Below are 26981 nucleotides of genomic sequence, written 5' to 3' on the forward strand. Positions count from 1 at the left end.
CAATTTTCTACCTCTGATTTGTTTTTTTTTTTTCTCAGTTGACCGGTCAACTTGCAGATTCATGCATATGCTGGTTGTTGGAACTCCTCAGTACCTCGTGTAGTGTGTGTCAGAGTCAACGCTGACAGGTTACTCCATATTCCATATACGCCCTGCGTATCTGCATACTAATTCTCATTGCATTCTACATACAGATGTCGCCTCCTGCCAACTCAACCCGTAACCCCATAATAATACATATAATAATACCTATAATAATACCTGCATATACCAGGATGTTTGCCTCCTGCATCGATCAAGCAATCAGGCATATCGTCCCATCCCCGGATCCCCTCCCCCGAAGGCTACCTGCTTGCACCACAAAGAAAATGGAAGGCGATACATCGGAAAAAGCAAAATAAAACATAACACGAGCCAATAGCATGTTGAGCCTATATCAAATTCATGCCCGGATGATATATATTCTTCCCAACTACGTACAAGTACATGCATCCGGAATTCCCGCACCGCAGTAAGTACGGATGTATGTACAGAGGGGACGTATGGCGCGATCGCATTATCCAATAATTTCCCGGAATTGGTGAAGATTTCGGTTTGAACTGCTTGTACATGATCAGATACTCTCGTTATCTGCCACGAGCCGCCTCAACTGGTTTGCAGCAGCAGCAGCGCACGCGGAAGCAAGTGACCAGCTTCCGGTTCCAGACAATTGAAAACGAAACGAATAAATTCTTCAGTCTGTAAAAAGAAAAGAAAAACAACATTGGCCGCTGGAAATGACCCGTCATTCTGGAAGGGTACGTTTGTCTGAAGTCAAATCCGGCTTTATTGTTTCTCCTTTGCTGTCTCTGTATACAAGTATGCTAATTGAAATGCCCTAGAAGCTTGGCCGCCAGTCTAGATACTCATAGTTTCAATCCTCCGCGAATCATTAACACGACCCTAGGGTGACATGTCACTTCAAGTAGGTGCTTCTAGACTTAATTGATCCTGCCGTTCACTAAGCCGTGCTCTGACTGATGGCGGACAGGATGGTGGTCGTGAATCAATAATCACCCCTCCGGACGTCGCCGGTATCAGTGTCGCCTCCCGTCCAGATTCCCCTTCACTTCCCCGTTCACCCGGTTGCATCCACCGGCCCATTGTCTCCTTACTACTCAAGTAATCCAATAGTCGGTCGACCAAAAGTACTATGATCCGTTAGAATCATTGGATGAAGAAACATGGCAGACGAAACATACCGAACAATAAAACAAATGTAAAAGCGTAGAGTATAGTCGGAGAAGTCATAAAGGAGTACGCCAACCGGAAATGGCTCGCAAAGGAGATCAACCCGCAAAGGAAAATGGCCAAGACAATGCGGACAACAACCCCAACGGCGACATACGCCTTGCGAGTGTGGCGGCGAGCTAGTACCACAAAAGCCGCAAAGAGAAACATTGCCAACGAGGCGACGATAAAGTAGTACACATACACAAATCCCAGCACTTCCATATACATCCGTAGGAGTTGAGCATTGTTCAGCTGGCTGATATCCGTTCCTTCGGCCGGATTAAGCCCCATACTGGAGAACAGGGCCGCCGTGACATTTCCCACAAGATCGTCGATCCGATCATCCGTCAAAGAGTAGAGAGTCACAGCGGTACTGTTTGGACATAACGGCCGGCTCGGTAGATCCTCCAAAATGGCCGAGATCACCGCTTTTTCTTTAATGGCCCCACGATTGTAATCGATTTCCATATCCGCAATAGTACTTCGCAGAAGCTTAATGGCCCGTTCAGCGTTGGGCCGCGGTTCCTCGCAGGCGAACAGGATCGTCTCTGTCAGGTAAGTGATTTTCAACGTTATGTCCAGCGTCAAAACAAGAATACCCGCTCCCTCAAGCAGGAGAATCAGCACCACGTGAAAGGGATAGTGAAGCTGTGCCCACAGTTGCTGTGCGATCTTTCCAAGGGCATCTCGTGGCGTAACATCGAAATATGCCTGCCACAAAACATACTAAAAATAAGAAAGAGAGACATCAGTATAAAGGTTATTCAGCGGAAAATGCCATCCGAGACATACAACATTGCTAGTGACACCCAAAATGTGGACAAACGACCACTTGGTCCAGCCGCCAGGGCGCACTGTCTTGTTCACAATTCTGGTGATGGTTATGACGCCTTCTCCAATGATGATCAACGTAAGGAGTCCCATTCGCACGTTGAGATGTGTGTCTTGGAGTCCTATACGGGGAGTGGCGCCGGATATCCCCATCACCATCCACATCTCGAACCCAAATACCGCAAACCAAACGGTCCATATGTAGGTCTGAACTCCGTTTCGTTCCTTGAAGGCAAAGAACAGCTGCAAACAGTTTGCAATATGAGCAAGATATCATGGCGATAGGGTGGTAATAGGCTTACTCCGAGATAGACAACGCTGGAAATTCCAAGAATTGCGACGATATGTTTCATGCCTTTGGCAGTATCTTCCATCCTCCTACGAAAAAAGCGACGGTTGAAGGTATATTGTATCGCCAATAGCGTCCGACTTCCGGCCAACAACAGACTCAGCGACTGGAATGCCCAGACATTATCACCCTGGACTCGAGTCGTAAACCGTGTCCCGGCCGAAGCAAATCCGACCATGACAGCTAATTGCGCCGCTTTACAAACTCGTTCGAAAACCGAATCTCGTGCAAACCGTACGTCGAAGAGCGTCACTTGGAGCCAGGTAAACCAGATCACCCCGAGAAAACCGATATATGCCCCTAAAGCTGGCCTTGTAGTTAGAACTTTCCGTTGGTAAGAGATCTTTCCAGTAGAGCGATCACGTACCCTCCACATTGTTGATTTCGTGCGTAGCAGTAAAGGTCGATAGATTCGCGACAAAGAACAAGTCAAAGAATAGTTCGATTGGAGTGGCGTCCGAATGTCGATATAGTTGTCCCTTTTCGTCAATTGGGCTCTCGAACCAGCGCAGACCGTACTGCTGTCTTGAGGTTTGATGAGTTTGCGAGATACTCCCCGGTGGCTTCTTGACGCACCTTCTCGTATGATCTTTGTGCGTAGTTCTACGCCGGGGCTTCCGAAAAAGAGAAAAGAAAGGTGACCCGGGCATATTAAGAGGAACCCAAGAAGTCAAAAGGTAAGATCAGTTCATTGGGGTATCATATCAAAACAATTGGTTTCTGCGATTAATGTTTTGCTGGCGGTCATGAAGATGTTCCTGTAGAGCCGGCCGGAACCAAGCAAGCCCGCAGTCCCAACCGGGAAAGAGCCAAGTTGAGAACCCAAGAGGCAACTGCGATGGACAGAGAATCCTCCAGCCTATCAAGATTCGCTTTCGGAATTTCCCGCAGTTATTGCCATTGGCGCACCGATATTCTCCAGTCCTCTCGAATTTTGCATCTCAGACGTTTCGTCGGGCGTGAGTCCAGCTTCCAACCTGAGTTTCTCATAGTTGTCCCCGGCCTCCTTAATCAGAGCCTGTATTTCCACTTCTCGTGCAGCTATATCTGCCTTCTCCTTCCTCAGGTCTTCCATGCGGTTGATCATCTGAGTTCTTGACTTCTCCATTACAACAAGGTTGGTACGGAAACGATCCATGCTGTTCGAGAGACGCGGAATCGCAGCCATTTTAGGCGGAGTCCTTGGTCGATCTACTCGATCACGTCCTCCATTACCCATCGCCGCCCTTGTCTGGTGGGCCTCATAGGCAGCCTTCTCCTCGAGATCCGAATCCTCCTCGTCGGAAGGTACCTCAGCTTCGTTGATCAGTTCCCTCATTTCTTCACGTTGTTTCCGCTTCTGCTCGCGCTCTGCTTTCTTCCCAAGAGAAATTCGACCATCCTCCACGAATTCATCGAAACCTTCCGCAAAGTCTTCGTCGTCTCTGAGCAATCGGGTGTCCCTCTCCTCTCCCAAGCTTTCTGGATCCCACTCATCAACCTGCGCGGCATCGTCTAATGCAATATAATCTTCCTCTTTTGCCCCGTAGCCGTGTTCCTTAGCTAGCCGCGAGCGCCTTTCCTTCTTCTCCCTGATCTCCGCTTCGCTGGGAATAGCCGATGGTGCTGACACCTTCATGACCTCTCCAAACTTCGCAGCCACATCAACCGTCTTCTCCTTCTCCTTTTCTGTCATGCTTTTCGGCGTCACCGGCGTCGAATCCCGGAGCTCCTTCAAGTAATCTTCACTGTAGCTTGGCCTCTCCTGTTCTGACCCGACCTTGAATTGGACTTTATCGGATAACCCAGACGGTGTGAGACCTCGTTGAGCCGCGCTTTTTTCCACTGCTCGTCTTCCCAGACCGGAACGTTTAGGCAAGACGACTTCGCTTTCTTGTTCGGCATCGTCGTTCATCGATGTCCCTCCGGGACCGAAAGATAAGCGCGATTTCGACTTCTGCTTCGTTTTTGAGTGTAGTGGCCGCTTGACAGCTGGTTCTGATTATGTATTCCGTTAGCTTCTAGCTCATATCTTCCTCCTGCTAGTTTCTAGAGATCAACCAACCTTGTCCGCCACCTTCATCGTGTTCTTCATCGTCGCCGCCAATCTTGCGAGGCTTTCTCCGGTTTGCAAACGCAGAGCTCATCGTAAATATAATAAAAACACAGCTCAATGAGAAATATCAACAATAATAACACAAAAGAGTAGCAATCCCATTCTCTGTCGTCACCGAAGCTCCGCGTTTTTGGAGCTTGCGGGAACATCCTTTCTCCGACCCAACCTATTCCACCGCACGTCTCAAAGTCCGCGGCGCGACAAGAAACAGCAACCAGATTCATTCAGCACCGGCTAGTCAAGATGCCTCAAGCTCAGCCAGAATTGAAGAAAGTATGTCGCGATTCCATTATTTCCGGTTGATAGGAGAGAGCTGACTGTTTGCGTGCGATTAGTACATGGAGAAGCGGGTCTTCTGTCAACTTAACGGCGACCGCAAAGTCATTGGCATTCTCAGAGGTTACGATGTACGTGAAACTCCTATCGCTCCGGCATTGCTTTGTTCGATATATCGTCTGCGGGATTTGGAATAGTGCCGGGAATACATACTGGACTGAGGACTGATATCGGGTATCACAGGTCTTCATGAACCTTGTCCTGGACGAGACTTTCGAGGAGAAGCCGGGTGGTGAGAAGGTCGCAGCCGGCATGGTGGTAAGGACAAGACACCCCTCATTAGACGGCTCATAGGGAAAATGCTAAGGAACTACAGGTCATCCGCGGTAACTCCATCGTTATGCTCGAGGCCCTGGAACGGATAAGCGAGAAATAAACACGCACACCAGTACGGTTAGAGGATGAACGCTATTCGAGTTCTTATACCTTTTCTATTTTTCTCCTGGCGAGGGTTGTTTTAATGCAATAAGGAGTTCACGGGTTGGTTGCTCATAATGGGACGATCAAAATATTTTACTTGGTTTCAGTACATTGTCTTACGGGAAGAATAAAAGGCTCACTTAGAGAGCGTCGGTTTTTGTCCCTTGCGGTCACGGTTCGCTTCGAGAATGGTTTTTATTATTTGTCGATGCAAGACATGAAGCGCAAAGGATATCGATTGCATCAGCGAAGAATGAGCCCTGAAACCAAATGCAGAATAAAAGCGAACGCCAGAACAAGAGCTATGAATGTCAAAAATAACTCGAGAAATATAATTCATTCCCACTCCACGCCTTGAAAAGCCCTCATTTAGAAACCCCACCGTCTACCGTCATGATATGGAAGAAGAAAAAAATAGAGGAAAAGAAACGACCAAAATATAAGATACAGATATAAAAGGAAACAAAACGGCAGTTGGGACTCGGATTAGTTTGATTATTTCGGCTTTTGTCCGATTTTCAGCTTCAACTTCAACCCGCCGCCTGGAGTGGTGGCCGGGGTTGACGGTGTGCCCGGTGTAGCTGGAGCGGGAGAAGAGGACATCTTGGGGATGTGTAATTTCGGTTTAGGCTGCGGGGTTGACGTGGAGGTCGCGGATGGGGTCCCCGAGCCAACTTTGGTTTGCTTGAATGTAATGCGAGGGCCGGGAGGTGGCATTCCCTGGTCCTCTCGCTTGCGTTTTGCGGGTGCGGAGGTAGCGTCTTTTGTGAGGGTTGTTCGAACACGGTCTGATTTGTAAAAGTGCAAGCGTCCCTGCGGATAATGTTAGTATCCATGAAGAGATCCCTGACGATGGTGGGCCGCGATGGCTTACCTTTCCGAGATTCTTGACTTTCCAGTACCGTGGGTATCTGAGCGAAACCCTCAGGGACGTGATCGGCTCGTACAAGACCCGGCAGAGGTCCGTGAACTCGGAGAGCTCAAGTAACCCAATACATGGCGAATTGCAGGCAGCCCAAAGAGATTCCTTCAAAATCTGATCACCAGAAAGCTCACTCCTGAGGCCCTCCATAGCGCCGGGCACGGTCTGACGTCGTGCAAGATCTGCTTGACGGACCTCCGTACTGGATTCTTGCTCGATAATCAGGCCATCATTCTGAGCGGGTGGTTCATTGGTCGGCCCACGGCCAAACGCAATTGGGCCAAGAGCCCTGCCGAAGGCGTCATGCAGTCGATGCCGAAGCCAGGCAGAAGAGTCGCTTGACATTGTGAAAATGAACCATTTCAAGAGTTCAATACTACCTAAAATGTCCATTTCGACGAGGCACTCGAAAGCATCCAGGCGGAGTAGATCGTAGGTCCCGGCACGAGTGTACGGCAGGAACTGCATGTAATCAAACTCCAATAGATTAGCTTGCATGAGTTGCCTCTGACACCGTAATGCTGCCCGCGAATAGACGTTCTGATATGAGCTGGACCATTCGTCCATTCGTCGATATCGATCGATTTCGGCAATGGCGTCCTGCTCCAGTTGCTCTTCAGCTTGGGTCTCGAGGACTCGTTCCATGTCGAAGTCATCGAAGTTGTCATGAGGGACCTCGGCCCTCCCCAGCATCGCGTCACATAACGATCGCATGAGAGTCGCAACATAGAAGTTGTCGGAGTACTGTTCAGTGTCAGAATGATCCTGACTGCAATGGCGAGCTTACCAAATGACCTACCTCATTGTTCGAATTATCATTGAACTTAAGCTTCTCAAAAAGGAAGCGCTTCACTCTCATCGGCGTCCGGCCACCATTGTCGCGCACCTTAGATATGGACTCGGGAATGACCAACTGTAGAATGTATGCAGCGCGATCGGAGAAATCATTGGAACGGGTCATGGGTGACCCTGGAAGACAGAACATTTCCTGGAATGCCCTCTCCAAATGGTACAACCCCAACCAATTGATTTCCTCCTTGGCATGTTTCACCAAAGCCCGAGCTGCTGCTGCACGTATCCCGTAGAAATACCTGCGATCCATCAACGTTCGAACGAATATTGTCGAGATCAGCTGATGCTCTTTCTGCGCCGCCATGTACTGGAGGGACTAGGTCACGGTTAGTTATGCCAACCACAAGAAAGACACCGAAACGACTAACCTCCAACTGAGCTATGACATCTCGATCTTGCTGAAGCTGGGAGAGATACATGTAACCCGGCATCACCAAGGAAAGCTTGCAAATCCACTCGAGATCTGCATCCATGCGAATCCATTCGTATGATTCCTGGCCCATCCGTTCCTCATCCTCTTTAGTCCAGTCAGCCAGCCTCCAGTCTTGCACTTCATCCTCGGATTGTAGGACATCTCCCAGGCAATAAAGAAGAACATCCTCTTGGGTTTCCGCAATGGGGTCTGTCCCTGTGGCAGCTGCGGCACGTTCCTTTTGTCGCTTATTCCTCTTTAAGCGCTTGTATTTCGTGTTATACGGAATCTCGAATTTTGTAACACCCTCCTTTATCTCGACTATGTGTTCGTAGGGAGTTCCATCGGCTTCGTGAATACGGATCGTCATGGAGCCCGTGAAAACAGGTTGCACAGTACCAGCGTACACCTGACGGATCTCTTCTTTCACGTCACGCATAAATGTGTCTTTTGACAAATCACGCGTGGTTGGCTGCTCCGACTGCACCTGTTTGATCATCATTTCGACGACCAATTTCTTTTTGTTGAACCTTTGCGTAGCCTGAAAGCGCGGACAACCGGCGCCATAAACCCATTGCTGGAAAAATTGGTCAAGTTTCGCGTGTCCGAGCTTCTCGCATGTCTTCTGAAAGTAAGCGCTGGTGATAGCGCTATTAGGAATGTCACCCGCTCGAGCAGATATAAAGAGTCGAGAGACAATACGGGCCATAGTGGCCTTTCCACTGGCCTTGGTAAGACGGCGATCCAGGATGAACAAAATCAGAGGAGCTTTGAGCGCGATGAATTCGACTTCAGAAGGGTCCAGCTTCAGAATGTTTCCCATATCATAAAGAGATGGACGTTCATAATCCATCTCACAGACTCTATCCGACATTTGCTTTAACTGAAATCGGTACTCATTGTTTCCGGAGAGAGTTTTCATGAATATGTCCGTGATATACCATGCCATACCGATCGTGACCCAGGCATCAGCGGGCTCCTTGGGAATAAGATTAACGCCGGTCCATTGACAAGATAAAGCATAGACTAGTTTTCTTGTAGTGTCCTGTATCGTGTCGATTACCTCTTCAGGGAAGAGTAGATGGCTGCTACAAATGGATAAGTACGCTGTTGGAAATGTAGCCTCAGGCGAATCATCCACGAAGACCAACTTATAGCTCGAAAACGGGTAGGAGCCACAGTTGATTGAGAAGTAGTCAATAGCTCTTGGCAGGGGGAAACATGTATTCCTAACTTCGTCGGACCTTCCTGGGAGGCAAAACGCATGCACCGGAGTAGATGCCTGAATAAGCCGCTCATCTTGGTCGCTCTCCCGAAAACCAGAGAGGTCTACACACTCGAAGGGGCCGACTGCGAATCCAACCTGTTGGGCTGAAAGGGAGGAATAGCATGCGAAAGAAACCGTTTTCTTGCTTGGATCTTTCGGGTCGACAATCTCATCAGTCAGGTCTCCGGAGCAAACCACTGTCAGATCCAGAGCTTCATCATCGGGAGAGATATATCGACCACTCCCAGATGCGGTGCTCGATCGGCCTGCGGTGGTTGCTGCAGACTGATCACGATTTTTATCAAACATATCACCAAGAGAGCACGGACACTTGATCGAAAACTCCCACGTGCAGCGAGCGGAGGGATCATCAACACACGGAAAAAGAGGGCATCCGACACCATAGCCTAACGGATTGGTCGTATACGCATGCGGATAGCGCCTGTCACCATTCCCCACGCCCACAAACTGCAAGCCATCTCGTATTTGGTCGATCACGAATTCCACGTACACGGTCAAACCCGTAAATCTCGGAAGCACTGTTTCGGCCGCTTTAGAGCTTAAAGGTCCTTCTGGGTCATCGGAGGCACCAGTTGCCCTTAGGGCCATCTGGTTTTGTGCCTCGATTGAAAAAGGATCGAGCTCATCGATGCGAACATTCTTCGGGATACTAACGAGCAGGTCGGGCTGCGGCGGAGTGTGCACGATCTCATCGATTTTAGTCGCCAGGCGTCCGTGGTAGTGAGAACCGTACAGTTGAAGCGAGTCATATGGATCCGTATGTTTAACCGCGGGCGTCTTTCCGTTGACAGTCAACCGTTTCACCTCTCCTTGTCGAAAGTTCAACCCAATAACTCTCAGATCCTTGTAATGCGGGTGGATGGTGATCTCTGTCTTTCCCTTGAGACTCCGATTTGCGAAATCTACCTCCAGTTCAACTTTCTGGTGTGCGATGGAATAGCCCAACCCCGGCCAGACGGGCCCGGCTGGTGTGTCAACGACGCCTGGCATCGCGCAAGATACTCAGTCGTAAACTGCGCTGTGAGCGCTGCGCGAACCATCCACCGTCATGTCCGGGCTCACTGAGCAACCATAGTACCGCCTTATATCACTTCGTACCGACGCAGAAAGGACGGGTCGCGATCGTAAGACGAGTAGAAGATGGCACCTGGGAAAAGCTTGGAGGGTCGACGGTGCGGGGAGGTGGAATAAACGACCAAAGTTGGGAGCTTTCGTCAAAATTACCGTTCGGTAGGAACAATAGAATGTCTTATTGTGTCCTTCTCCTGGAAAAAAGTTGTTTTGGTGATAGCGATCAACGGTCAGAGTCCAACATTCACTCTTTTTTGGGCTTGTCGCGTCTCGATGCGGCGAAAGCTTGCGGAGCTTCGCAGGACGGCACGTGACCCGCGATCGCCGAGGACAGCGGACTCCTTTCGGACTTTAACCGGCAGTTTTGCGCTCTTCTGTTTCTCACTCTTTCTCCGGGTCGAATTTTTGTTGTTTTATTTAAAGGACGCTGGTGTTCTCATCGACAAAATACTATTAATTCCACGTGAACTCTCGGTATCTTTCTCCTTGTTATCGCGCGATGAACTGAGTCTGCGATTGGAACACCCTGTACTCTACGACCTTCACATTTCGCGGTTATACGGACTGGACATATTCAGCGGTAGGAAAGATGAGCGGGTTATTTAGAAAGGCCCAAGGTCAGTCGTTCAAGACCCTGAGAAGACTTTGTTGTTGAGACTGACTGTTTTGTGTCTTGTAGCGGCCCAAGATTCGCTTTCGGACGATGCCCTGATGCCCCTCAAGAGCTATAAATACTCCAGCGTGGACAAGTCGTTCATTTCGAGATATGTGTTGAAGCACTATGTATGGCGCCCATAAACGTGGAACTCGCACTACATTTTCGATGCTAATAAATCTGTGTTCAGTGGAATGCATTCGTCGAAGTACTGCCGCTTTGGTTGGCTCCTAACATGGTTACTCTTCTGGGGTTCTTCTTCATTATCGGAAACGTGCTCCTCATTGAAATTTATATGCCCGATCTTGTGGGACCGGTAAGGATAATCTTCCGACTCAGGATATTTCTGGGACTACATGCTAAGATTTCCGTGGCTTTTTAAGGGCCCTTCCTGGGTGTATTACAGCTTTGCACTTGGCATGTGGATGTATTCCACTTTGGACAATGTTGATGGTAAACAAGCACGCCGGACAGGTACATCTAGTGGCTTGGGAGAGCTTTTCGAGTTAGTTTATAGTCACCAAATGTTTCTTGCACAACACGCTAACAGCATGCAGCCACGGAATTGACTCGCTCAATTGCACCTTGGCCAGTTTGTTGGAAACTGCAGCAATGGGCTTCGGTTCAACGCAACTTGGTGCATGGACGGCCCTGGTTCCTTGCTTGGCAATGTACTTTTCGACGTGGGAGACCTATCACACACATACGCTGTACCTGGGCTACTTCAACGGACCTACTGAAGGTCTTCTTATCGCTATCGGGATCATGATCGCCTCTGGGATCTATGGGCCCCAGATCTGGTCTCGTCCCATCACCGACCTACTGCCGTACCCGCAAATCTTTGGAAACAACTCCATGAAGGACCTTTGGGTTCCAATTTTACTTGCTGGTTTTTTCCTGGGACACCTTCCAGGCTGCGTCTATAACGTGATTGATGCTCGGAAGAAGCAGAATCTGCCTCTGAAGCCTCTTTTCAAGGAAATTCTACCGATGGTCGTGTTTACCGTCAGCAACGTTGCTTGGCTATTCTCGCCATACTCTTCGCTGTTGGCCGACAACCGGTTGGTTCTGTACTGCATAACAATCTCGTTTGTCTTTGGGCGTATGACCACCAAGATCATCCTCGCCCACTTGTTGCACCAGCCGTTCCCATTCTGGACGGTGCTCCTTACTCCGCTCGTTGGTGGTGCTGTTCTCATTAACTTGCCACTGATTGGGCTTCCTGCGATCGGTGCGTGGGTGGAGGTGTTTTACCTCCGTGCTTATCTCTTGTTCGCCTTTGTTTTGTACATGTACTGGGCAGTCTTGGTCATTAACAGGATTACCACATTCCTGGGAATCAACTGTCTGACGATCCGGAAGGACAAGTCTGCCGCCAGGGAGAGGGTTTACCACGAACTTGCAGAAATCAGACCGGAGGAACCCGGATTGAAGAATCATTGATTCTCGTCCTGCATCAGTATGTTCCGAATCAGGACTCCTTCAGTCGCCAAGGAACACTCGACAGAGTCTGAGTCTTCATTCTGGGTCTGATACCAAACCATTTGACATTGCCGGACATGTCTAAATGCTCAGTGCAAATGAGCCTTGAACCTTTAAAGCCGGCAGGGTTTGGTTTTATACGATTTCTTTTTGTCTATAGAGTTTTGGTGTCTTGTAATTATGCTCTTGCTTGATCTGGATATATGGGGTTCTCTTGTGGATAGATATGTGGATGGCTTTTATGAGACAAGCCTGCAGATATACAGGACAGGTTCACGATGTTGAATATGCTTTTGCTTTATATAGACCTAATCATTAATGTCACAATACTGATGCAATCAATATGCATTCCGTCTATTAGGATAAGGAAATATATTTTATCGAATCGTCATATGACGCTGCTTTGTACATCACCCACCCTGTGTTGCCATTCACTTCAAAGCGATTTTTATACCTCAAACGGACGCCTCAAACTCATGTTCAATGCTCTCCTAGGCCCGTACACTCGCTGTGTACTTTATTCGATGCCCGGGTACAAACTGATAAGCCTGAACGAACACCCTCGGACAACGAACCGGTAACATGAAACGGTATATATACAGAGCAACTCCAGCCGTCGATTTTAATCTTAAAGACCCCGCTTCTCTGTGTGGGGTAAGGTGATATACATTCCTATCGATGGTTATCTCGTATAGCCACGAGACAGACGTATCTGCCCCGGAAAAGATAACCAATCAGTCTGACTCTACATCTCGGTCTGTTTTATCACACATGCTTTCCGGTTCAGCCCCTCCCGGATAATATCTGGAACATTTCCGATGCGAGGGATGGCTTCATCAGATAAGGGTGGTATGGGTGATAAGGGTTCATATAAGCCATCTTGTCCCATCAAGTAGTAACCCACTAAGAAGTACGGAATACTTATTTTTATCTAGAAGATGGGAACCAAAAGTCCGGCTCAAGATGCCATTTCGTTGGCGAACGATGAAACAGGCAACAAGGGACTTCAGAATGCAGATGAACTACGGTTAGCACAGATGGGTAAGTGGATTGGAATTCTCCTTTATAATAGGCACTCAATACTTCTTAAATAGGGCACAAGCAGGAGCTAAAGCGTCACTTTTCGGTATGGAGCTTGATTGGACTGGCTGCCAACTGTACAATTTCCTGGACCGGTATGTTGACCAGGTTATATGTTATAGCGCAACAGATTTGACGTTTTTTAGGCCTTGGACTCGGTCTTATTACTGCGATTGATGCTGGTGGTCCTGGTGCACGTAGGTACAATTATATTGTGCTGAAAAAACCCTGAAAACTGACCATTCTAGTCATCTACGGGTTTATTCTTGTCTTCGTTCTCCAAGCCTTTCTTGCAACATCGCTGGCCGAATTCGTATCTGCGTATCCTGTCGAGGGCGGAATGTACCACTGGATTGCAGCTATCGCTCCAAAACGCTATAATAGCGTCTTGAGTTTCGCAACTGGTTGGAGTACGGTATTTGGATGTGAGTTCCTGTTGTATCTAGACATCTTTACAGGAAGCTAACATGCCACAGGGATATTTACAACTGCATCTACAAACTTGATATACGCAACGAACTTCATGGCTCTCATAGCATTGTACAAAACAGACCTAATCATACAGCCATGGATGACCTTCATCGCGTATCAAGGGTTGAATATCCTCACGTCAAACATTGTCATGTTCGGAAATCGATTCATTCCCATGATCAATAAGTTCTCTTGTGAGATGAAATTCTCAATTCGTCATTGAAATTAATCCGGATACTAACCACTCACTTGGCCATTGCTCAGTATGCTACCTGCAGCTGGCATGGTTTGTTATCATGATCACTGTTGCAGCTTCGGCTCCAACCCATAACGACACCAAGTTCGTTTTCAAAACTTGGATCAATAACACAGGCTGGGAGAACAACGTGGTTTGTTTCATAACGGGCCTAGTGAATCCATTATACTCCCTAGGAGGCCTGGATGGAATTACGGTAGGCTTTCTGCTTGACATCTTGAGATCCATGCTAATTTGTGGCTGCAGCATGTCACCGAGGAAATACCAAACGTAAGTTCCTAGCAGGACTACTTCTCTTGAACATTGACATTGACCGTCTTCCCAATAGCCCGGAAGAAATGCGCCAATTGCACTTGGTAAAACAAACCCGTACCCTAATCACTTAGCACGAAGAGCTCACGCTTGCAGCCTCCTCAATCACCATAGCATTTATAACTGGCCTCTCCTACCTCCTCAGTCTCATGTTCTCCGTGCAGGATTACAAAAGCCTCGCAGACTCTCCAACCGGCCTTCCATTAGCGGAGATCTTTCGCCAGGCGACCCAAAGCCGCGGTGGGACATTTGCCTTGGTTTTCCTGCTTTGGGTTGCGTTAGGACCTTGTATGATTGGATCGCAGCTCAGTAAGTTGGCACTAGGTTATTCATCTGTGGTACTTGGCTAACGTTTGGATAGGTACCGGGAGAGTATTCTGGGCTTTTTCTCGAGATGGAGGGCTTCCGTTTTCGAAAATGTAAGAGTTCGAATAGGTCATTTGGCATCGCGCTATCTTCTCGATGCTAAAAATGCTCAGCTGGGCCAAAGTAAACCCCAAATTTGGGTCTCCATTCAACGCCCAATTAGCAGTGACCATCATTATGGCTTTATTGGGCTGCATCTACCTCGGATCCAGCACAGCTTTTAACGCCATGATGAGTTCCGCAGTGTAATCCTCCCCTCACCCTTCTTGGTAGTCCCAAACTAACAATCAAGAACAATAAACAACATCGCCTACCTTATTCCAATCCTAACGAACGTCCTCCGTCGTCGAAAGACGATGCATAGGGGACCGTTTGCTCTTCCGTACATCGTCGGGATGATGGTGAATATCGTTACTGTTGCCTGGCTGGTCTTTGCGATTGTTTTCTTCTCGTTTCCGTATTATATGCCTGTTACTGGTATGCTTACTCCCCCCCCATTCTTGAAGGGGACGAGGGTGAGGCTGGTGCTGATGATAAATAGCGTCGAATATGAACTATACCTGTGCTTGCGTTGGGGGATTCTTGATGATTGAGGTTATGTGGTGGGTGGTGGCTGGGAAGGAGTATTCGAGGAGTATGCAGAAGGCGAGAGAGGGTCAGAATCGGGATGCTGATGTGGCTACAATGACCGGAAAGGGTGGGGAGTAAACATAATAGAGTCTGCCATGCGAGAATTCAAATTGATGTCTGTATTTTGCACAATTTTAAACTTGAAATGCTCCCTTGTAGCATACTAAATACCCACAGATGGTAAAACATTATCTATCAACGAAAAGCGAACGAATCCCCAAACACTTGCTCCAATCACACCCATGCAATATTACAATAAGAACAGACAATATAACGTAACATCATGACACAAAGAGACTCTCTCGAATGTATGCTCAATCTACCCCACTCGACCGAAGAGAAAGTCCTTGACGATGGGGGAACCGGAGAATTCCGGGTTCAGAAGGACGCAGCTGTAGTTGCGTCAGAATAAATGCAGAACAAGACTTGGTTGATGCACTCACTTGAGGAAATATTCTAATCCGATGCGGCGAGATTCAAGGAATGATGGTCGGAACCGGACTGTATCTTTGGTCAGTCGCTGTACAAGACATGGCAGGTTTGGGGGCGTACAAAGGACGCTCTTTGGTGGTAGAGCGGGTAGTGCATTCTTTGCATGTGGGAATGCCAGCAACAGCTGTCGCCGTAAGGTATCAAATTCCGAATATCTAAACCCAAGCAATCAGCGCGAGTCTGGAGACCAAGAGTATCGTATGTGACCTACCTCATGCGAATGACAATCGGGCCTCCCTATAACACGACTATAGTCAGCACAAACAGAAACCAACCCCGGGAGGGTAGATTGCACACATCTAATGTCTGTATCCTACAATGCCACACGACATAGTCCCCAACTCCGCTCTTCCCATGTACAACCGCATGATCCTCGACAGAAACGCTCTGCGCCCATAGCCCTCGACTCGTCTCCGAATTCGGGTCCTCCGTATGATCCTCCAATGTAATCCCCAATGGCTGCTCGACCGACATCTGTGATGACCGCGACGGATTCCGATAATGAGTCCAGTATGGCGGAACTACTCCAGACACGCTGCGGTCCCTGGTCGTCGGCGGAGAAGAGGTTGTCTTGTCCGGTTGTGGGAGGACGGTGCCATTACTGACGCTAATACCGGTGTTGAATGAGGTCGCTAGCACAGAATCTGGCATTGTGGGGATGTCATTGTTGGCGACGTTGTTGTCGATGCCGGTGACGTGGTCGTCGTTCGTGATATCGGAGGGTGTAGGGGAGACGGAGCGGAGTGGTTGCGGCCGAGATTCCGGACCGGACTCCTCATGCGCTGGCTCCATCCATTAGACGATTGCCGGTAAATGCGTTGGAAGCGGTTCCTGCAAGAGTTGCAGTTGGGTTAGTTTAGCGGATACGAGGGACTCGATAAGCGTTGATGGGTGCTTGATAACTGAACCGTGTAGGTGGAGCGATGACGACGTGTATACCTGGCGGTGGAGCGTCCCACGAGGAACCTTGTCGATAGTTCTAGATGAGACGGCAAGGATAAGGGCTGATACTTCTCAGCGATAACCAGTATCAATGTCAATCGATTTTGATCGTTGTAGGCGGAAAATCGACTGACAGCTTATCTGGGAAATGTGGCTGTTCATGTGTTGTGGCGGTGGTGGCTGGTATAACACCTTCCGTTTTGGGAGGTAGATTACGGTCCTTCGATATAGATATTTGAGTATGGTATTCAGAGTTTGTTTTAAATTTGGAAACCTATGTAGGTGAGAGATACAGAGCCTATTCAGCAATGGTAGCACGTATCATGGTTCCCTGAGGAGAATGGACCGCACGAACAACCTCCACTGCATGCAGCATGATTGACAACTTCCGTGAGCAGAAAAGGTCGAAAAAGATACAATCCAGAGAACTTGTCGGCAATCTTAGCGCATGATACTTTCCCCGGCCTGTCACCCAAGTCACCCCAGTTAGATCCTTGGATCTTGGGATATCGAGTGCCGGCACAATCATCAAGGTCGTAGAAATCAAACAAAATGTAAATGCCATTTGCCCTACCAATCCAGTCTATCCTCATGGCTGCAACAAATCGATTTCTCATCCATTCTGCCTTTCCTGAATCCTCAAGGGTCTGCAAATCCTCCTCCTCCCCAGAGCAGGTCTCCAAGATGCCAAATTGATGGAATATGAATCCGCCGTTGTCAGAGTCATCTGACTCATTCACAACGGTGCTTTTCCTGGGCAGGTGACTGACGTGGTGATTGATACCAAGAGATTGGACGTTAATGTTCACTCCTAGGCCATTATCCGAGACAAGAGGGCGTACGGATGCAGGGTGATGCGATAGAAGTCACCATACTCGTCCATACCGACCGGAAGCCATGGCGTAATCTGACAAGCCATTGCCGACGTTATTTGGGCCCGGTTAGAACGCTCATTGTAATTCACCGTGTCCAGCATCTGAATGGCCTCCTTCCGGGACATAGAAGTCCTCTCGGCAACTCGCTCTTCATGTAAGTTCTCGAAATTCCAGAGAAGATACTTCAATCTATTATCCTTTTCCGGGAATATCTCGTGTAAATGCCGCATAAATTCTTCCAGGGTCCAAGACGCAGCAAGACTTTCTTGCTCGAAGGCCTCATAGCGTTGAATGAGCTCTGCCATCCTTTTGAATTAGGTGATTGATTCCACGACTAAATATGATACTGACGGTCATAGCAAAAGATAGATGACTTGGCACACATAAATCTCTCTGCTTGGGAGGTTGATATTACCGTGCTGATGGGGATATAAGAGAGAAAAAAAAAAAAAAAACAAAGTAATAATATAACCAACAGGCTGTCGCCTTGGACGTAATAGATTCCTAGAGTTCATATTAAGCACACAGCAGCTAACTTATTTTCAGGGAGGATAGTGAATTGTATGCTTTGGGTCTTGGTATTTCTTCACGTTCATGCAATAAACCTGGCGAGTGCAAGGGAGTTTCTGCCATAGGAGAATATATTCTATTTGCAATACCATGAAGCCTTTGGTATCATCGAACCTAACGTAGCGCAATTGAAAATATATATTTGGTCATAGTAGTGTCAATTGCCAGGAAGGTGGCATGACAATCATTCACTCTGCTGTAGCTCTGCCATGTCAGGTGACAGGGGCTCTTTCCCAGACTTTCTCCCACAACCCTTTCATCCTCTCCTCCGTCCACCGTCAAGGTCATCTATCTAACCCAATTTCATCGACAACTATGATTTATACTGACTTCATTTCTAAATCTCTTCCCTTATCATGGTCCGTTCGCGTGTATGTACTAAACAGACGCTCTCCCAGATGCAACAAGCTACAACGTGAGGGCCCAATTGACTGATATTCTCTAGGATTGGAGGACCTGCTACTTCTATAGCGAAATCGGTCACGTCATGTTTCGCTGTCCCCTCCGTGAAGGGCTTAAAACGGTGGTATGTCGTTTGTCTTGATTCTTTCCACGTCTGTGCTAATGCTATTTAAAAGGGTCGTATTGTGGTAAGCCACCCGCACTAGAAGAGTCCTGTCATCATTCACCTCTCGTCACTCTCGATGCGTGATCGTCAACGGGCCCGGTTGTATCGTCGAAGGAAAAGTCGCTTCGAGGCGTCGGATAGATACCGGGGTGCTGCATACTATGACATCGAGCCGGGTGAAGTGCTGGAATTGGTCAGTACCCTGGAATATCCCTTCGTCTGCGATTCATGCTGATATATTTTCTTTCCTATAGGATGAGAAATCCAATGTCGACATGAAGAGCAGCGACCGCACCTCTCCATACTTTCAGCAGGTTGCCGGGTGAGATTCTCTTAGTTTTTCTTGAGATCATCCATTGATTATTTTCAGAGGTACTGTAGCGACTTCCATTGTCGTGTCGCCTTCTGCCCTGGTCAAAGATTCACCGCAGTAAGCTATGTTGCCCGGTAAATGGATTATATTCGGAGTATTCTAACCGTCGAGAAAGTCTTCGCAAATGGAGAGGCCAATTTTCAGTTCCGAGTAAGTTTACATAGCTACCAACACATTGACTTCGAAATTCTTGCTGATGTGAAGTTCAAGCATTTTCCAGTTGGGTATGAACATTCTATGCTGTCTTTTTTTGCCAGATTCGAATAACTGACGCCAGCCTTAGCCACTCGGGATTTACGGACACGGCGTAGTAAGTATCTTTTCCCTATCTTTAGAGGCCGCAATTGGCTCACAAGCTACAGTGCCTTATCTCTAACCGAATATACGATCACGCCGACGCCAAAAGCCCGGAGAGCCACAGGTATAGAGTATAACTCGGCTGAGGTGATTGGAAAGTACTGTGATGAGATTTTCGCAATTCTATGACACGACCAAGCAAGCATATTTAGCTGCAAGTTTCATCTTTTCCAAATGGGTTCTCGCGTGGCGACGAAAATCCAATTTCAGTCTCTATTGATATATGCACTTTATGCAAAATAATATTAGATTGAAAATGATACGTCAGACATGTTCCATCAAGAGATCGACTCCGCATATTTCCTTATTGTTTAGCAGCTCAACAACCTCTTTCCTGTGCGAAACTGTGCCCCCAGGTCTGCCGAGAGCAGAAGCAACGCCAAAATTTCCTTATTCAAATTGCACAAACGGGACATATGGACCGCATTGCTAGTCCTAAGTTAGGGCCGCCACCAAGACAGCAAACAAGGATCCCGATCATGATCGCGGATGAGAAGGAATCGAATATATTTTTTTTTTTTTTTTTTTTTTGGCAATTTGATATTCAATACGTCATAAAATCCATTTTTTGACATTTCTTTCTGGTTTCCCCTGAAGTTGGCTTCGCGTAACAAGGATATCCCCGACTGGCAAATAAATGTATGTTAGGGTTCTGTTTGCTATGGTGATCAATGCCCACTGGCGGTGAGGAGGGCGGTGAGTAGAAATAAGATTGATCGGGCCAAATCCTGATGATGACCGCGTGCTTGTCCGCTCTCCACTCCAACATCCTCTCATAGCATTGCAATTTTGAGCCTGTCGCTCTTCCCAGAGACCATATATCGAAATACAGTCAAACAGAACTTGAGATATCATTTTTCTAGGCTTAAAACCCGCCAAAAAACGGCACAACCGCCTCGTTGACGAGGGGTTCTGACGTGTTGATAACCATTCGACGGGATTCTGGTGACGACTACGAAAGAGACTGATTTCGACCTTGCTTTGGTGATATACTTCATCATTAACTAGCGTTCTCACCCCATATCCATTCGAATTGAACGTCGCACGTGCCCGAGAATACGAGATGGACTCCACATTACCGGACGCTTTCGAGGCGTCACAATCGGGAGCAGGTTTGGGGCAGAAACTTGCTGGCTTTGATAGCCAAGGTCGAATCTTATCTGATACTACGCCTTATGTCAAGGTCGATGGTATGTTCGATATTGGGTGTTGCGGTTTTAGGGCGGAAAGGTGGACTGACGGCATCTTTTCTAGATCCGCCCAAATTTGAACTAGAGTCATACATCTCGAACTACACCGGTAAGTGGCATCTATTCTTCTGAGACAATAGCAGATAGCTGATGTCTTTCCGATTCACAGGCAGGACTAGATTCGATCGTTTGTACCTCATCGGCACATGTTCCACGCACCTTTCCACGGAAGCCCTCAAAGCCGCTGTCTCCGAGGCCAAGTCAGGCAAGGATATTTCGAGATATGAACGGGCGGTTACAGCACTCGCACAGGCTGCGCCGGGTGAAACTGAAGCGAAACGCGATATTAACTGGGTCGAGCACATGCATAAAGTTGTCAAGGCTGAGACGGACCGACTGGAACACGAGCTTAAAGGGTATAAGAATAATTTGATTAAGGAAAGCATTAGGGTATGGGTGACTGCTCCCTGCAGCTGAATACGTTGGTGCTAACCTGAGTGCAGATGGGCAATGAGGATCTGGGCCAGCACTATCATCAAATCGGCGATCAAGTATCTGCTTCAAAAGCATACACTCGAATGAGAGACTACTGCACGACACCTACTCACATCGCTTCGATGTTGCTCAAAATAACTAACGTGGCGATTGAACGAGGGGATTGGTTGAGTGTGCAGTCGAACGTGCAGCGACTGCGCAACCTGCAATCAAAGCCGGATGAACACACGAAGAACAAGCCCAAGATGTCCGCTGCACTCGGGCTGTCTCAACTACACTTGGATGCGTATTTGGATGCGGCAAACAGTTTTCTGTCTACCGAATCGACTCTAGGGGACTCGTACAACGAGGTCATTTCCCCGAACGATGTGGCTGTGTATGGCGGGCTGTGCGCACTTGCTTCCATGGACCGAAATGAACTCCAGCGCAAAGTGCTTGATAACACCTCGTTCCGTAATTTCCTGGAATTGGAACCCCACATCCGCCGTGCCATTTCGTTCTTTTGCAACTCCAAATTCCGGCCATGTCTTGAGATTCTCAAAGCCTACCGTGCCGACTACCTCTTGGACATTCACCTGCAGCGACATATCAACCTTTTGATCTCGCGCATCCGAACAAAGTCCATACAGCAATATGTCGTCCCGTTCAACCGTGTGACTCTCGACTCCATGGCCAAGATCTTCGCCCCCGCAGTTGTGGCTGGCGAGCCGTTACCCACAGACGCTAACTCCCCTTTCGTCAAGGAGCTCATTCGTCTAATTGAGGACGGCACGCTGGACGGTCGCATTGACCTGGAGAAGATGGTCCTTGTCTCCAACCAGATCGACCTGCGCACGGAAGTGCAAGCGGCAGCACTGGAGAGCCTGGAAAGCTACACGCGGGAAGCTCATTTGCGACTCCTCCGGACAAACATCATTCGTGCTGGACTGGAAGTCCGGCCGCCCGCAGACCATAATGTAGGGGCTGGGGGCAAGGGAAAACACGCACGGATGTAATTCGGAACCCAACAGAGTAGACTAGGTGATGACATATATGAAAACCATGGCTTATGAGATGATGAATAAATAAATTATTTGTTCCTGAAAAAGTGGAAATTTTTCTTAAAATAAAAATTGACTGACGATCATCGCCGCGTGTAATTTTGACTGGTGCTTAGCCGCCAATTCTGCTCAAAAAACCACTCTCTGCCCGTACAATTCCACGATCTCTCTTTACTTTATCTGTGGTTATTCGCTGGCTTCGTATGCTTTGACGTATGCGTCATACGTTGACTGTTAAGCCGATCTCTGCGTTGTCTTATACTTGTATGCTTATAATCCCCGAGTAAACACCGCAACCCGACCGCAGTGAAATACTCCGTCCACCATTCCTCGCTTCATCTGACTCAGATGATCAAAGATATAAAAGGAATAAAGAAACAGAAAAAGGCGGGGTCAAATGCATATTAGTCGATAATCTTACAAGCAGCATGATCGGCCAGTACTGAAAGAAAGACGACAAGAAAAAGAAACCACAGGCTATGGTGAGATGGACACTGCTGCATGCCATTTCTGCGAGTGACCTAAATTGTGTTCTTACACAAATACCAGTGTGACATACATCGGTCAGCATGGACGTTTCGATTTCAACGGTGGGAGTTGCGTTTGGCGTTAAGTCTTGGTGTATCAACCTAGCAGGGATTCTGGTAAGTATACCCATTCCATGCTTCCACCAAGGTCCACGAGTCGTTGCTAAACCACCACAGGGCCTAATCTGGATCCTCTACACAATTATCTACAACCTCTACTGGACAAGCCTGAGGCGCTTCCCAGGACCATTACTATGGAAAGTCTCACGTATTCCAGCTCAGGTGTCACTGCTGCGTGGCTTTTCTCATTTAGACGTCACTGTGCTCCATGAGCGCTACGGCCCAGTAGTGCGGATCGGACCGAATGAATTGGCATTTAACACGCCTCAGGCATTCCGCGACATCTATGGTACTCGTTCTGGGAAATGTTTTCCCAAAGCCCGGAGTTACTACCCCTTACCGGTTAACGGGGTAGAGCCTGTTTCTGTCGCGGTGGAAGATGATGTGCACGCGAGGCAGAGGAGGCTGTTGTCGTATGGATTCTCGGACCGGGCGCTGAGAGAGCAGGAGAGTTTGATTATGGAGTTTGTGAATACGCTTATTGAGCGATTGAGTGGCGAGGTTGAGAAGGGGAGTGGAGAAGCGAAAGTTGATATCAAGGAGTGGATGAATTTCGCTACGTTTGACATCACGGGTGAGCTCACGTTTGGGGAGTCGTTCAACTGTCTCCAGGATAGCGAGTTGCATCCGTGGATCGGGGTCATCTTCAAGTCCATCAAGCAGGGTTCATATCTCATTGTCGCTGGGCAGTTTCCCTGGGCACAGAAGTTGTTGGTGAAGATGATTCCGCAGCGATTAATGCAGAAAGCTTTCGATCATTTCAATTTAAGTTCGAGGAAAGCCGATCGTCGTCTTGCAAATAAGACTAGCAGGCCGGATTTTATGTCTGCGATTTTGAAAGGTGGGTTGAGTGAAGAACCAGGGGTTTATCGGGGGCCTGAGAAGATTATGAGTCGGGATGAGGTTCATTCGAATGCTTTGATGTGTGTTGCTTGAACCCTCTTTCATTCGTGTTAAATGCTGACTTCAGGACAGGTTGATCTTGGCTGGTAGTGAAACATCCGCGACTCTCCTCTCCGGGTGTGTCTACTATATCTGTCGACACCCAACCGCTTTGAGAAAGCTCACAAAGGAGGTCCGCTCATTTATCACTGGTGATCAAGATATTACCATGAGCAAAACCTCAAAACTGCCATACTTGGCTGCAGTAATTGAAGAGACATTACGATTATATCCCCCTGTCGCCGCTGGACTACGCCGTATCGTTCCAAAAGGAGGAGCGACGATCGATGAATACTTTGTTCCGGAAAATGTAGGCCCTTTTTTGCTTGCCTTTTTATGGTATAAAGCTGACAAGCCAGACCATCGTTTCATGCCATCAATACGCATCTTTCCACTCCTCATCCAACTTCGCCTGTCCCGAAGACTTCATCCCAGAGAGATGGCTGGGCATTGATCCTCGCTTCGACGATGACAAGAGGACTGCTCTCCAGCCTTTCAGCCTTGGTCCCAGGAACTGTCCGGGCAAGAAGTTTGTCACCCATCTCCTCGCAAGAATCCGCAATATGCTAACAGTGTCACAGTCTCGCATATAGTGAAGTCCGTCTGATTCTCTGCAAATTGCTGTCCAACTTCGACGTCGAACTGCGCTCTGAATGCGCCGACTGGATTGACCAAGAATCGTATTTCCTCTGGGATAAACCGGCGCTTTGGATTACTTTGAAGGAGAGGATATCGAGCACCTGAACATCGTACAGGGATTAGGCTTGGTTATCGATCCAAGTCAAGCCCTTCATGAGACATGAACGTTGAACTGATTTTCTGTGGTCTCTGTTTTGTTGTTGATGGTCCCAGGCATGTGAATAGAATGTGTATTAACTTTAGATAGACTTATGAGCCAGAATTTAAAGCGTCTTGTACTTCTTCTGTCATTCACTGTTGAATGTCAAAAGTAAACGATAGGTCGTAGCCATACGCTGAAACTTCCAAGTTTCTGCTCCGACTACTTCGTTCTATCCATCCGTCCTTTGCTATTCGCCAAACAGCCTGATTCAAAAACGAATGTCATTTCATATCAACTTGCAAGCTTTACTTACTCATAAGAGTACGCCAACTCTAGCTCCAATTCTCTCGGGGCTCTTACTTCAACTCCTGCCCTAGTTGCCGCGGCGAGTGTCAGTGCTGAAGCAGCAGAGGGAACTATCAATGACGAAGCAGAGACACAAAGATGCTTCCTTCCAAACACCGGGATGTAAAGGGTGATTCATTCGCTGAACGTGCGATGTTAAATCGTATGGGCTCAAGTTTGAAATGCCTCTTGCTTATGGGTTTTAAGGTGACCAATCTGTGAGAAAGCAAAAACAAGCACATCTGATTGTGAAGATTCGTCAACCATTCACATCACCCCTTGCACTTCGCCATTCTTACACACATTTCGACCCTCATCGACATTACTTGTCACGATGGACCGAAGTGATTGATTTCGGCCTATCGGTTAGGCAGATCCAGCGTACTGCATTAGCTAACACATTATCCTCATAGGAAGGGCCTCAAGCGTTCGACGACCTGAAGGAGAAGACGCCCATGGACCCATCACATGTGCCATTATGCTGCGAGCCATATTTTTCTTCAAATCAGCGTTAGCCCCCTGTTACCCTTTGAAAAACATTTACTTTTCAGGCCGAAAAACGTGCCTGGTCCACCTCAACTGGGGGCGGAGGGGGGACTATCTATCGACTACTACTTTATCGGTGGATCCGCCTGCATTAATGTTGGCATGACACATGACACCGAAATCCACCTCAGATCTGAACATTGCAGTATCCCCGAGTAAGAAGGGTATCCATACTTTACTGGAGATTCTGCGTTTACCTAAATTCGTCAACGATGGAAATGTTCTTCTTCGAAGCGGACTGCTTCTACTTCGAAGAACCGGGTTCCTTTGTGGAAGTCAAGGGCTTTTCGCAGGCTTTATAGCATACCAGCATACCAAAAAATACACAGTGCCGAAATCATCACGACAAAGAATCCAGTTCTATGCTTTCTGGGCCCTGAAGGCCTGCTAAAGCTCAAGTTGCAGGGATGTTTGATGCACCGGTGCATGGACAAAAGGCAGAGACATTATTCATTCGTTATTGGTATCTGATGAGCAGACTATGCAATTGGGAATAGTGCAATTGTTGCCGCAAACAGCACATACAGAAATGGTTTCGGTACGCCATTGAGCACATTATAGCAGCATGCTTTCAACATGACTACGAAGACTCATTCCCTCCCGCCACTGTTTGGAAAGCACCGACAGGGATAAGGATATTTTTGAGATAACAAAGTCGCCCACTTCGTCCGGAGAGACAGCACCTGAGAGTGATGGTAATAACGGTGCCAATGAGGATGGACCGGAGATACCATCCAGGAGGAACATATTGCATTTCCTCGTTGTTATACACCAAGAGGGATTAAGAGCCACAATTCATTCGAAAAGTGTCCAAATACTAACCAGAACATAACATTTGGATGGAAAGGTACAAATACTTCTAATGGTACAAGAAGGGCCGAGTTTTTATGCGAGAGAAAGGATGAGAGATTACTATGCAATGCAAATAAGTCCAAAGTGGCTTGATTTACTATGAAATGTAAGTGCTCTTGCAAGCCTCAAGCATACTTTGTGGATTTGAATCTTGATTAATTTTCCCATTCTGATATAAGGATATAGGCCACTTCACTACTTTCTGGGTGGATACGCATGTGTGAACGTTGGGATGAGCTGGCCTCGATGAAACTGTATCTCCAATCCTCACATATAATCCTCATGGCATTTGGCGCGAGAAACCCTGGAACATGTTTCCATCCACAATCCAGGTTTGCTCTGTGGAGTTTAACAACTCCTGTGGACTTCAAATCGACATACCGCCCCCGAAGGACCAAAGGTGAAGCCTAGAGATCCTCAAGAGTCTATGACGACCCATATCTACCGCCATGAATCTTTGGGGTTTCGACGAAGAAAGCTAGTCTTGACGAGATTAAACTAATGCAGTTCAACCGATGGGAATAAACCTGGCGTGATTAGTGTAGAGCAGCGCAACCATTCGTCATCTTCTTCTTTGTGGTAGCAAATCTACCAGAAACGCGGTATTCTGGCCATTCAAGAAAGCCCGGAACGGAATCCAGAAAGTCACCAAACGCAAAGACCAGGATTTACCATCAACTGATGAGGGCCCTTTCGGGTCGTGCTCGAAAAAACGTCATTCTTGCATCGTTTGTGGTTATTTTAGAGGACATATGGCCCAGTTAATGGTTATACTAGACATCCGGAGAACGGGCGTGTAGCTCAACGGAGAGCGCTTGCGTCTAGTGGCCCACGAGGCCCGGGTTCGACTCCCGGCCGTCCGTTTT

The 26981-nt window shown here is 47.8% G+C and overlaps 9 protein-coding genes and 1 pseudogene across 10 annotated transcripts; 7 read left to right on the forward strand and 3 right to left on the reverse strand.

The window, feature by feature from the left end:
- Positions 1 to 1206: 1206 nt before the first annotated feature.
- On the reverse strand, positions 1207 to 4578 carry ASPGLDRAFT_63580 (uncharacterized protein; the record flags this gene model as incomplete). The annotated part of the gene is made up of 6 exons (XM_022548683.1): positions 1207 to 1998; positions 2065 to 2346; positions 2406 to 2758; positions 2820 to 3041; positions 3362 to 4429; positions 4497 to 4578. The coding sequence occupies 6 exons, from the start codon at positions 4576 to 4578 to the stop codon at positions 1207 to 1209; spliced, it is 2799 nt and encodes a 932-aa protein (XP_022405460.1).
- Positions 4579 to 4790: 212 nt separating this feature from the next.
- Positions 4791 to 5259, forward strand: ASPGLDRAFT_117029 (putative small nuclear ribonucleoprotein SmG; the record flags this gene model as incomplete). Its single annotated transcript, XM_022539831.1, has 4 exons — positions 4791 to 4820; positions 4883 to 4954; positions 5067 to 5141; positions 5200 to 5259. The coding sequence occupies 4 exons, from the start codon at positions 4791 to 4793 to the stop codon at positions 5257 to 5259; spliced, it is 237 nt and encodes a 78-aa protein (XP_022405461.1).
- A 539-nt stretch (positions 5260 to 5798) lies between these two features.
- On the reverse strand, positions 5799 to 9767 carry ASPGLDRAFT_31895 (transcription initiation factor TFIID subunit TAF2; the record flags this gene model as incomplete). Its single annotated transcript, XM_022544111.1, has 4 exons — positions 5799 to 6116; positions 6178 to 6969; positions 7025 to 7393; positions 7446 to 9767. 4 exons carry the CDS (start codon positions 9765 to 9767, stop codon positions 5799 to 5801), a joined length of 3801 nt encoding a protein of 1266 aa, XP_022405462.1.
- Positions 9768 to 10246: 479 nt separating this feature from the next.
- Positions 10247 to 12325, forward strand: ASPGLDRAFT_71712 (sn-1,2-diacylglycerol cholinephosphotransferase). The gene is made up of 5 exons (XM_022549568.1): positions 10247 to 10465; positions 10528 to 10631; positions 10694 to 10819; positions 10887 to 11008; positions 11061 to 12325. The coding sequence occupies exons 1-5, from the start codon at positions 10438 to 10440 to the stop codon at positions 11944 to 11946; spliced, it is 1266 nt and encodes a 421-aa protein (XP_022405463.1). The 5' UTR covers positions 10247 to 10437; the 3' UTR covers positions 11947 to 12325.
- A 363-nt stretch (positions 12326 to 12688) lies between these two features.
- ASPGLDRAFT_42387 (putative choline transporter Hnm1) lies at positions 12689 to 15228 on the forward strand. The gene is made up of 13 exons (XM_022545596.1): positions 12689 to 13026; positions 13080 to 13160; positions 13212 to 13262; positions 13314 to 13490; positions 13542 to 13730; positions 13801 to 13988; positions 14039 to 14062; positions 14121 to 14148; positions 14201 to 14413; positions 14466 to 14523; positions 14584 to 14715; positions 14763 to 14947; positions 15012 to 15228. The coding sequence occupies exons 1-13, from the start codon at positions 12924 to 12926 to the stop codon at positions 15176 to 15178; spliced, it is 1596 nt and encodes a 531-aa protein (XP_022405464.1). The 5' UTR covers positions 12689 to 12923; the 3' UTR covers positions 15179 to 15228.
- Positions 15197 to 16626, reverse strand: ASPGLDRAFT_42389 (uncharacterized protein). The gene is made up of 6 exons (XM_022545597.1): positions 16532 to 16626; positions 15890 to 16423; positions 15804 to 15829; positions 15653 to 15747; positions 15544 to 15601; positions 15197 to 15492 (listed from the first exon to the last, which is right to left on the reverse strand). The coding sequence occupies exons 2-6, from the start codon at positions 16382 to 16384 to the stop codon at positions 15420 to 15422; spliced, it is 747 nt and encodes a 248-aa protein (XP_022405465.1). The 5' UTR covers positions 16385 to 16423; positions 16532 to 16626; the 3' UTR covers positions 15197 to 15419.
- Positions 16627 to 18623: 1997 nt separating this feature from the next.
- ASPGLDRAFT_54772 (uncharacterized protein) lies at positions 18624 to 19500 on the forward strand (the record flags this gene model as incomplete). The annotated part of the gene is made up of 7 exons (XM_022548098.1): positions 18624 to 18740; positions 18802 to 18869; positions 18918 to 18977; positions 19036 to 19070; positions 19131 to 19144; positions 19204 to 19230; positions 19283 to 19500. 7 exons carry the CDS (start codon positions 18624 to 18626, stop codon positions 19352 to 19354), a joined length of 393 nt encoding a protein of 130 aa, XP_022405466.1. The 3' UTR covers positions 19355 to 19500.
- A 537-nt stretch (positions 19501 to 20037) lies between these two features.
- ASPGLDRAFT_141602 (COP9 signalosome complex subunit 1) lies at positions 20038 to 22084 on the forward strand. Its single transcript, XM_022541742.1, has 4 exons — positions 20038 to 20467; positions 20532 to 20576; positions 20637 to 20917; positions 20971 to 22084. Exons 1-4 carry the CDS (start codon positions 20341 to 20343, stop codon positions 21955 to 21957), a joined length of 1440 nt encoding a protein of 479 aa, XP_022405467.1. The 5' UTR covers positions 20038 to 20340; the 3' UTR covers positions 21958 to 22084.
- A 487-nt stretch (positions 22085 to 22571) lies between these two features.
- Positions 22572 to 24335, forward strand: ASPGLDRAFT_31902 (cytochrome P450; the record flags this gene model as incomplete). The annotated part of the gene is made up of 5 exons (XM_022544112.1): positions 22572 to 22646; positions 22707 to 23572; positions 23625 to 23901; positions 23951 to 24120; positions 24173 to 24335. 5 exons carry the CDS (start codon positions 22572 to 22574, stop codon positions 24333 to 24335), a joined length of 1551 nt encoding a protein of 516 aa, XP_022405468.1.
- Positions 24336 to 26905: 2570 nt separating this feature from the next.
- On the forward strand, positions 26906 to 26977 carry ASPGLDRAFT_t17 (annotated as a pseudogene). The gene has a single exon. The product of its transcript is annotated as a tRNA-OTHER (tRNA).
- Positions 26978 to 26981: the final 4 nt, after the last annotated feature.

This window comes from Aspergillus glaucus (assembly GCF_001890805.1).
Source record: "Aspergillus glaucus CBS 516.65 unplaced genomic scaffold ASPGLscaffold_2, whole genome shotgun sequence".
NCBI classification, from domain to species: Eukaryota; Fungi; Ascomycota; class Eurotiomycetes; order Eurotiales; family Aspergillaceae; genus Aspergillus; species Aspergillus glaucus.

Excerpts from the sequence above, each read along its gene's own strand:
- ASPGLDRAFT_141602 (XM_022541742.1), top strand. The coding sequence starts at position 20,341 with ATGGACTCCACATTACCGGACGCTTTCGAGGCGTCACAATCGGGAGCA. Across the intron at positions 20,468-20,531 it reads GCCTTATGTCAAGGTCGATG|ATCCGCCCAAATTTGAACTA; the intron begins GTATGTTCGATA and ends CATCTTTTCTAG. Across the intron at positions 20,918-20,970 it reads TGATTAAGGAAAGCATTAGG|ATGGGCAATGAGGATCTGGG; the intron begins GTATGGGTGACT and ends ACCTGAGTGCAG.
- ASPGLDRAFT_71712 (XM_022549568.1), top strand. The coding sequence starts at position 10,438 with ATGAGCGGGTTATTTAGAAAGGCCCAAG. Across the intron at positions 10,632-10,693 it reads GATATGTGTTGAAGCACTAT|TGGAATGCATTCGTCGAAGT; the intron begins GTATGGCGCCCA and ends ATCTGTGTTCAG. Across the intron at positions 10,820-10,886 it reads TGCCCGATCTTGTGGGACCG|GGCCCTTCCTGGGTGTATTA; the intron begins GTAAGGATAATC and ends TGGCTTTTTAAG.
- ASPGLDRAFT_42387 (XM_022545596.1), top strand. The coding sequence starts at position 12,924 with ATGGGAACCAAAAGTCCGGCTCAAGATGCCATTTCGTTGGCGAACGAT. Across the intron at positions 13,161-13,211 it reads CTGTACAATTTCCTGGACCG|GCCTTGGACTCGGTCTTATT; the intron begins GTATGTTGACCA and ends GACGTTTTTTAG. Across the intron at positions 14,716-14,762 it reads GCCATGATGAGTTCCGCAGT|AACAATAAACAACATCGCCT; the intron begins GTAATCCTCCCC and ends CTAACAATCAAG.
- ASPGLDRAFT_42389 (XM_022545597.1), bottom strand. The coding sequence starts at position 16,384 with ATGGAGCCAGCGCATGAGGAGTCCGGTCCGGAATCTCGGCCGCAACCA. Across the intron at positions 15,748-15,803 it reads CCGATTGTCATTCGCATGAG|ATATTCGGAATTTGATACCT; the intron begins GTAGGTCACATA and ends GCTTGGGTTTAG. Across the intron at positions 15,493-15,543 it reads GGATTAGAATATTTCCTCAA|CTGCGTCCTTCTGAACCCGG; the intron begins GTGAGTGCATCA and ends ACGCAACTACAG.